Source organism: Gopherus evgoodei, chromosome 2, assembly GCF_007399415.2.
Source record: "Gopherus evgoodei ecotype Sinaloan lineage chromosome 2, rGopEvg1_v1.p, whole genome shotgun sequence".
NCBI classification, from domain to species: Eukaryota; Metazoa; Chordata; order Testudines; family Testudinidae; genus Gopherus; species Gopherus evgoodei.
In genome coordinates, this window is record NC_044323.1 from 281,749,613 (window position 1) to 281,759,853 (window position 10,241).

The 10,241-nt window shown below is 43.6% G+C and overlaps 1 protein-coding gene across 2 annotated transcripts in view; it reads left to right on the plus strand.

Moving 5' to 3' along the window:
- The window catches only part of TG (thyroglobulin), a 211,619-nt gene that overhangs the window by 124,378 nt on the left and 77,000 nt on the right, over positions 1–10,241 (plus strand). For both annotated transcript variants that reach the window (XM_030553857.1, XM_030553858.1), the window contains exon 41: positions 8,253–8,452. In XM_030553857.1, coding sequence (XP_030409717.1) covers positions 8,253–8,452 — 200 coding nt within the window. The remainder of the gene's footprint in view (positions 1–8,252; positions 8,453–10,241) is intronic.

Sequence of the window (10,241 nt, forward strand, 5' to 3'; positions counted from 1 at the left end):
TGATTTCCAGAAGTGCTGTCTGACTGTAATCTGAGTTGATGGCCCAAAGTTAAGGTACTAGCTTGAGATTTGAGAGACTGGTTTCAATTCCCTGCTCTGCTGTGGACTTTTGTGTGACCCTGGACTAGTCACTTAGTCCCTCTGTGCCTCTGTTCCCCGTCTGTAAAATGACAGTGCTTCCCTGCCTCATGGGACTGCTGTGACAATAAGTACATTCAACTTTGTGTAAGATTCAAGATGTAGATTGGTAGCTGCTTGGCACTTCTGAAAATCAGCCCCTTGTCTCCTATCCAGGATTTACCACTATAATGTGCAGTGATCAGCTGAGGGGTTTTTTTAAAGACAGCTTCATCATCACCATGTCTATGCCTCACGGAGCCAACAGAGGTCGCCCATGTTATCTTCTGAAAGATAGAGAGTTACCGTCCATTGACTTGAGTTGTTACCGTTTTCCATTCCAGACACTACAGCATAATCACACAGTTCATTACTGCAAGCTGGGAATTAGCACACTTTCCTCATCATGCTCTGTAATGCTGGGGCCTTCTGCCTCCCCGTGCCCGCTGATCCCGACTACTATAAATAAATGGCTTGTCTGGCCAAATTTCCAGAAGAGAGTTGCATACCTTGCATGGACAAAGTACCCATTCTGCCTGCACAAATACACATTTGCACCTACCTATGCCTGCCTGTCTGAGAGCAGTGCAGGGACCTGCTGTTTGGCTTGGCTTTTATTAGGTCGTTTAGATTCATTTTAAACACTTACAAAATATTTTTCTTTTCCCTTATTTGCCTAGTGGGGTTATTTGCCTTTAAATGGAGGGTGGATAAAGGGATGTGTGGAGGGAGCACAATAACTGAGTCTAGAGTTCTGGCCCCTCTTTCCTCTGGCTACTAGGACACTGTTTATATCCCTGTTCTGATACTGTTCCCAGGGCCTCCCAGAGGATTCAGGGGGACTGGGGTCTTTGGCAGCGGGGTGCCCCTGCCACCGAATTCCCAGCACTTCGGCGGCAGGTCCCGGAGCAGAAGGACCCCCCCGCCGCCGAATTACCGCCAAAGACCCGGAGCGGAAGAAGCTCCGGGGGCCCAGGCCCAGTGAGAGTTTTCCAGGGCTCCTGGAGCGAGCGAAGGTCCAGGGGCCCCAAAAAACTCTTGTGGGGGCCTGGGGCAAATTGTCCCACTTGCCCTCCCCTCCCCCGGATGGCCGTGACTGTACCTGTCAAGTCCTTGCTGCACATCTTATAGAGTTTCCTGGATTTCTTCATTGGACCCTCAGTCCTTACCACTGCTTTATTAATAATCTATCCTGTGCACTTGGGGGGATCTGTGTAGGGAACTAACTCTTTCCCTTTGGTCTTAGCTAAGGCCACTGCACCTTGCCACGTGACACTTCTGATGATCCTGAGGTCGAGTTTTGCCTGTGTAGTGACTCAGCTGAGTTTTACCTGGTGTGGGATTACAGCAGCATTTCTCTTCTATGGTGTCAGGTGTTTTTGAAGCTCATTGCCAGCAATGCTTGTTTTTAGTTCAGCCACCTGAGAGCTACGCGCTGCAAACTCCTTGTGCATTTAGGTCTGAGGTTGGCAAGGGCTGCATCTGGGGAAAGTATCACTATGGTTAGTTTTCTGTGAACCGGATGCTTATGAAACTGACACTTAGTATTAGCTAGAGCTAGACAGGGTAGATAGGCATTGCGCAAGCTTCCATTACGCAGCACTGCCCACACATCTGCCACTAACCTCCTTCAACCCAACTCGTCTCATCTTGGTCTCTTCCTGAGAGGAGTCTCCTAGCTGGGCTGAATATTGCATGGTAGCATTGTGGTATGGTCAGATGTCCTTCTCAGTACTTGGATGAACCCTTCAAGCCCATTTTCACTATGTTCCAGTTGGAATTAGAATTTGGGTCTTCAGGGGTGAAAAGAGAGAGTGCACAAACCCATCGCCTAGAGACCAGTGAACAGCAGCATCTGTAACGTTCTTTGCCCCTGCTGCAGCTGTCCACAGAGACAGTGACTGATTCACCTGTCGGTGTGTTGGCTGAGAGGATGCAGGAGCCTTCCCCCAGCCGCTTGGCCCAGTTCACACAGGGCAGGGACTGGTACCATCTCTGTGTTTGGGAGAGCTCAGAGATCCTTCCTCAGTGTACTCCTGGGGGCCCAAAAGGGACAGGGAGGATGTGGGGCTACATTTCACAGCAGCCTAGGCAGATGGGGCAGCAACTCCTGCACAGCAGGGAGCAGGGGGAGCTCCCTCAGTACGATCACTCCTATCTCCTCTGAGGGTGGGGCAACTCCTCACTGCTGACCAGGGCCAGAATGGCCCACTTTGATCTAGTCGGAGGGGAGAGTTCACACATTCATTGCAGCTAGAAACTTTGCCACCACTGTAGCTACCCTTTACCTTTCTGTGGCATAATGCAGACTCCCTAAGGTGTTTTTCTCTAATGTATAGCAGCAGAAAATTACACTGAAGGCTCCCCAAGCTGCTTCAGATGCCATAAGAACTTTTGCCTGATGCACACACCAAAATCAAATAGAAACTTCTGGGAGGTTTTCCTTTCCAAGTACTTGTTGAATGAAATCCTGGCCTCACTGAAGTCAATGGGAGTTTTGCCATTAACTGCAACGAGGCCAGGCTTTCACCCCTTGATTCTGGCTAAATATAGAAATGTGAATATTAAAACGCCATGTAAAGGGCCCAACACCCTGAATGAAAGTCCTGATTCTCCAAGCTTATCATAAATTGCAAACCCAGGAACGAATGGGTTAAAGCTAGTAGTTTTCTTGCAACAAAAAGCTGCCTTTTCTATTGCTAGCTCTGCAGTTATTCCTGACTCTCTTATGTGGCAGAGCTGTGTTAGGGCTAGGTGGGTCATGGGTATATACACGCAGTGGTTGCTTTGAGTGTAGAGAAAACACAGATATGGGTTACACCTGCTTTTGTGTACATATTGAAAGGGCACTGTTGTAGGTATGTCTGGATGTAGGCAAAAAAGATACTGTGAAAAAACAAATTTCCTCATTTTTGAAACAAACAACACCTGGGTTGGTTAGAACTGAACAAATCTGAAAAATCCAATCCATTGTGTGTTGTGTGGTTTGATGATGAAAATAGGCCAGTGCTTACCTGAAGTCCCATAGAGTGAGATTACTCAGATGCTTAGAGCGAAGCCCATTTGTAAGTGTTCTCATGAATGGAGCCTTAGTAACTAAGATCACTGCCTGTGTCTGGCATAGTGATATTTGTCCTGACACCCATTTCTTTTCACTCTCCTGTGTTCCTCAGGAATGTGTTCTTTGTCTCCGAATAGATGGTTCATAAGATTTATATTAAGGCCCATCACCAAAGTAGTGAAAACAATTCCTGGTAGACATGGATCTTCGGTCTAGCTACAAAAAGAACAGGACTCCTTATGGCACCTTAGAGACTCACCAATTTATTTGAGCATAAACTTTCATGGGCTAAAGCCCACTTCATCAGATGTGTGCAGTGGAAAATACAGTAGGAAGATATATATACAGAGAAAAAATGGGGGTTGCCGTACCAACTCTAAAGAGACTAATCGATTAAGGTGGGCTATTATCAACAGGAGAAAAAAACCTTTTGTAGTGATAATCAGGATGGAACTGTACACCATTAAATTAGGCTTGAATAAAGACTGGGCGTGGATGAGTCATTACACAAACTAAAAACTATTTCCCCATGCTAATTTTCCCCCTACTGTTACTCTCACCTTCTTGTCAACTGTTTGAAATGGGCCATCCTGATTATCACTACAAAAGTTTTTTTCTCCTGCTGAGAATAGCTCACTTTAATCGATTAGTCTCATTAGAGTTGGTACGGCAACCCACATTTTTTCATGTTCTCTGTGTATATATATATATATCTTCCTACTGTATTTTCCACTGCATGTATCTAATGAAGTGGGCTTTAGCCCATGAAAGCTTATGCTCAAGTAAATTTGTTAGTCTCTAAGGTGCCACAACTACTCCTGTTCTTTTTGCTGATACAGACTAACACGGCTACCACTCTGAAACAGATCTAACTACAGTAAATGTTAGTGCATAAATCCTTTGCCTGAGTTCTTTGGTTCATTAAATACATTCCACAGCCCATCTGACTCTTCCAAGACAAAAGGAACTGGTCATATTTTCCCTGCAGTATTTTCATTGTACTAGTGGCTAGGCCTGTCTCTGTGGTTAAAGAATTCACATGGATTTCACTTCCTTAGATGAGCCCTCATGAGACTTGCAGCACTATTTAAAATGAGTGAATATAGTGTTGAATTGACAGCTCTGGATACTGATGATCTCTGTCCGCAGTACAGACTGTGACAGTGAAAGCTTTCCCCATTGCTCTGCCATTGCCTCTCAACCCAATATGGCTATAGGCAAGAAATTCTAGTCTCCGTGATCATTCAGTCCTTGTTGTTCTTAGCAGAGGGGCCAATAGTTGTGGTGTAGACACCTTTAAGAACTATATTGAGACCACTAAAATTCTATTCTATTCTGATTCTTGTATTTCACCCAGCATGGTGGTATTTAAGAACCTCATTATATTATGTTGGGGAACAACTATTACAAGATGAGAGCTTTCAGTCACTATTGGCCAGGGTTGGATTTGAACTATTGACCTACAAACCAGGAGGCTTCATATTCCGTTACTTATTTGTTCCCCAGAGTGTCTTTAAATGTATCCTTATTTTAAAGATACATTATTTTGGTCTTGACAATGGAGGGAACAAATATTTTGAACGAGGTTGCTGTTTGTGGCTGTTCTGTCTCCTTTAAAGCTTTTCTAGTTTTGAATAAGGCGGCGTTGAAGACAGGTAGGTAAATATAAATGGCCCACTGTGAATCAAAGTCATAGGCAATGAACAATTATTTTCACTTCCTTTTTGGTACTTAACAAGGAATTGCTTATTTCTGCTTTTATTGCTTTAAGTTCCAGTTTCTTAGAAAAATGTGTCATTGGGAAACTAATGCCAGAACCATCCCTCATTTAAAATATTGGGTTACTCTCGGGCACTGTTGAATAGTTGGCAGTCCTGGGGAATGTATGGTACTAGAATGTTCTTGGCTTTTCTCATTTGCAAAAGGGCTGTGAGAGGCGAATTGTAAAATTCATGGTTGTTATGTCAAATAGTTATATGGGGCCACAGAGATGATGTATCAGTTGGTTGTATTAAAATACGTGCTGTATTTTAGTTATAAGACTGTGAGAGGATGCAAGGGAATCCAGAGGGTTGTAATTTATATGGCAAGGGGCTGGACAGGATGGGTACAGGAGGAAAAGATGCTACAAGAATGTAAGTATTGAGAGCTGCAGATACTCAGCATTTTTGAAGACAAAGCTACCTATTTAGGTAACTAAATATGGATTGAGAGGTCTAACTTGAGGCACTCAATTTAGAAAGTCTTGGCCTCGGTCTGTAGACAGTATTATAGCTTGCTGGTCTGCTAGCTCAGCTGCCCTTCCTGTATTATATTTAAAAAACAGCCCACCTGTAATTGTAGAATCATAGCTGCAGTGTCTCTGTTCTAAGCTGTAATGTTGTGAATTATTACTGGGAAATACTGTAGTACTTTGTTTTCTTTTTTAATAGAGGATAGTAGATTTTTGGTTAATTTAATTAAGACAGAAAAGTCCCAGCAGACAGGTATAAAATGAAAACAAAACAACATTCATGATTTTCCATTTGCAGAAAGAGAGGGTGTATTGTTGTTACTACTAAATTAAATCCTCTTTCTCATGGCAATCCATGCAGCTGGAAAAACCATTCCTTTCATTCATTTTTGTATAAACTGGCCACTCTTATATTTTTGTTAACATTCTCTGGGAGCGGAGTGGAACATGCTACTAATATGTCAGAGGCTTTGAAGTTTGCTGCTCTCATGATGTGTTAATTATTAGCCTGTTGTTTCCAATCATCTCCAGAACGTTGCCAGAGAACGAGTGAAATCCTGAACCATTGAGGTCAGCGATAAAGCTCCTATTGACTTCAACAGAGGCAGGATTTCATCTCATGTGAATGTTGGCTTGACCTTGCTGCAGAACTCATCAGTGATGCCCTTAACACTTTCCCCCTCTGTTCCTTCTTTTATAGACATTAGAGCACTGGACTGGGACTCAGGAAGTCTAGGTTCTATTCCTGGCTCTGCTGTTGACCTGCTCGGTCACCTTGGGCAAGTCACTTCCCCTCTGTGTGCCTCAGTTTCTCCATTTGTAAAATGGGATTATGATAGTGACATCCTTTGTGAAGTGCTTTGAGATCTACTGAAGAAAAGCACTCAATAAGATCTATGTATTATTATTATCACTACTGCTCTGCTGCACTGGGAAATGTGACCATATCTCCCTCCATCTTCCATCACACTCAAAGACATTCTGTCTGTTATGTTTTCCCATCTACTTTAAATCTAAATGACTTTTATTTTAGAATGAGGGAAAACACAAAGCAAAACAAGGATAACATTAAGTCTGCCCCAGAGATGATAGTGTGTCCCCCCTCCATACCTGGCTGCATCTGAACTGAACACAAAACAGCAGCAGTGTGTAGCAGACCACTAGATAATTAACGGTTCAGTAAACAAAACTGTAAGTTACGGTATATATGTCCAATAGCCATCTCCCAGTCCAATTCAAATTGTCCTCAGGGTTCCCAGTGCTCTCTGTGGGTTTATTCACGCCTGCCCCTCTGATGTCTCGTCCACCTTCTTCCCTACCCCCTCCATCTCCTAATATGGTCTCTCTATGATATGCTGCACTTAGGGATCTTCTTTCACTTATTCTGCTCCATCTAGCTGCAGTCTCACCCCTGCCCCCACATCTGGACCATCCAGCCAAATGCCTTCTGCACTCCCAGGGTGGAAGTGGTATAAAGTGTGTGTGGGGGGGGTGGGGAGGATGGGATTTGAAGAGAAGACCATCCCATGGCTCCTTATGACAGAGTGCTGGCTGTAGCACCCTGCGCACTGAGGTTACTGCAGCCCAGAGAAGGGTGCAGACTTAACCGGAGCGAGCCAAACAACCAGTTTCTAGTGGGGATGGCTGACACTTGGTGGTAACTGCTGAGCTAATGAGACAATCGGCTCCGTAACTGGGATGATATATCATTGGGAGGAGCTCAGTGGGTGAGCTAGGGGGACGAAAGAAAGCTGTTCAGGAGATTCCGCTTACTGTTTACCTGTGCTACATCCTGCTATGTTTGGAAACTGAGGGTTGAGGGTACGCATGGTGCAAAAGAAACAGACTGCGTGCTTGTGAGTAGGAGACTACCAAAGCAGCTAGGCGGTGCTGCTCACTGGCTAGCTGAAGAACTGCCCTGTGATGTTTCTCCATTGCCTTAGCTGAGTCTGTTACATCTTAGGCTCTTTGGGGCATGTAATTTCTTTGTGGCGTGTACAGGGCCAAGTATGTTGCCAGTGCCTGACAAATAATGAATACCCACAAAGTCCCCTGGCTTGGTTGTAACAGAGATGCAGCCAAGCTCTTAGGCTCTGTCTACACTATGGGGAATCTAGCAGCATAGGTATGGCACTGTAGCTATGCCAGCATAGCCCTGCAGTGTAGGCACTGCCTACAGCGATGGAAGGGTTTTTCCTGTCAGTGTAGGAACACCCACACCCTCGCCCTCAGAGCGATGGTAGCTCGGTTAGCAGGAGCATCCTTCCATCGACCAAGCTGCAGCTGCACTGTGGGTTAGGTCAGCATAGCTATGGAGCTCAGGTGTAGGGGGGGAGGTTTCCACACCCCTGAGCACTACAGCGATGTCAGCTTAAATTGTATGTGTGCACCAAGCCTTAGATAAGATGCCCCCACACGGGGTTGAAATGGAAAAGCTTGCATGGTCACTGTCTATGCCTGACCTCTTTGGTAGGGGAAATGGTTTCCAGGGCTCCCATTCTGGCATCTAGTGCCCAGTCTAAATCCCACTGATGTCAATAGAAACATTCCAGTTGTTTTTAATGACTGGTTAAACTGAGGCCCCATGGAATAAGGCACAAAGCACTGAAAACTATCTCCTTTTATCTCTTGTAATGGAGGCAGCTCTAACGGGGGGAGTGTCTACTCAGTGACTGCCATGGAGGAAGGTGCTATAAATTGTGATATCGGTTTTATTCAGTCCCATTTGTGGGACTGATATTAAAAATGTATCATTCCTCCACTTAAATGTTCAAGGGTCTCGCCTGTATTTCATGTCTGCTTGCAGAGCAGTAATTGCCCTCTTCCCATTTCATCTAACAGGTTCTAGCATGGCCCGTGGAAACTGGGGCCTTCTGGATCAGGTGGCAGCTCTGAAATGGGTGCAGAGGAACATTGCTAGCTTTGGAGGGGATCCAAGTCAGATTTCAATAGCAGCTGATCGTAGTGGGGCAGACATTACCAGTATCCACCTACTTGCAGGTGCAGCAGATTCGAATCTCTTCAAGAGGGCTTTGCTGATGGTGAGTCCCATTTCTCTGTATCTTAGTAGTGGATACCAATGGAAAAGACGTGAATCAGTGTTAACAGAACTAGGGAGTGTGCTTGCTGGTTTTATTCTCTACATATATACAGTATATATTTGTTAATTTTATTTTAGTCTCACTAAAATATATTATTGTATAACAGCACCTAGCAACCTCAACCGAGATTGGGATTCCCTTGCGCTAGGCATTTTACAAACACACGGTAAGACCCATTTAAGTGACTGATTTAATCAAACTGACATTCTGATTCCTGTCACTGTGGTTTTTCATGTGTATATGCATAGAACTGGTTCATAATGTATAGAGTTTCCATTCTGCAAATATCATTGCTATTCAGCACTTTTTAGACTACAGAGCTGATCTGCCAAACATCCGGCCTCTTTGAAGGATCCATCGTCCTTGAGGTATGTTGCCAATCCCATGACAGATTCACATTCTAATTTTCACTTTTTTAAAAAAGTCAGTTTCTAGTCTTTGTGGTTGCGACAGTAACTTGCTGACAGGGATTGCATGTTCCACTGTTTCACACAGCAAAAGAAGTGTCCCCATTCATCTCAACTTGAAGTTAACTCTTAAAACTAACAATGATGATGTAAAGGTGCAGTTCATTTGCACGTACAATTTCTGCAGTATTTCCATACAAAATGAATAATTGAATTTGCAGTTGTCCGAGTGAACAAAGGGCAGAAATAGCACTGGTCCTAACAGTGCATTGATTTTTTTTTTTCATTTAGTGAGTTCAACTATGACTTGACTCATACCTCTCCAAGTTACCTCATTTTGAGGAATGTTACTTATTTTAGTTCCAAAGTTCAACATCAATATTGTGTTCTCTCACTTTTTGGGGGGGTGGGGGTGAAAATAAGTTATGCCAGAAATAAAGAACCATGAAACTAAGTTTCTAGGAAGAACTATTTTCATGAAATGGATAAATTCCTTTAAGCATTTTAACTTTCCAGTATGAATCATTTTTGTTCCCCTCCTTATGGTCTTTGTCACACCTTGAATCCCACATTTTGATCTTGGCATGTTGGGTGATATGACGTAACCAAGGCCTTGTCTATGCTGAAAGTCACACCCGAGAGAGCACAGGGAATGTGTGTGTCTGCTCTGTAACAGATTTAACAAATTCATTTAAAAACTGATTTAGTTAAACCAGTGCAAAACTCTGTGAGGGCTCTGTTTTATTTAAATCTGACTAATATCCATTTAGCTTAATGAGGTAAGGAATTGAGTTAAGAAATTGATATGACCAAAATTTAAATCAAAATAAGAGTCTTGATGGAACCTTTTATCTTTATCTTTTATTGGACTAACTTTTATTGGACAGTCTTGTCTTTCTCACCAATAGAAGTTGGTCCAATAAAAGATATTATTTCATCCACCTTGTCTCTCTAATATCCTGGGACCAACATGGCTACAACTAGGGTTACCAGAGAGCAACTGTGAAAAACTGGGACGGGGGTGGGGGGTAATAGGATCCTATATAAGAAAAAGTCCCAAAAAACAGGACTGTCCATTTAAAAAGGGACATCTGATTGCCCTAGCTACAACTACACTTCATGCAATAATAAGTCAGTTTAGTTAAGCCAGTGGAACTTTGATAGAGACAAGGGACTTTTGGTGAGACATATGCACTGAAGTTACTTCGGAACTGGGACTTCCGCTCCGTGGTAACTTAGCTGTTTTTGAAAGTTTTACCCAAGGCCTAACTAAAAGTATAATTATCCTCCCTCTTTGTGCAAAACCCTGACTGTTATCAGTG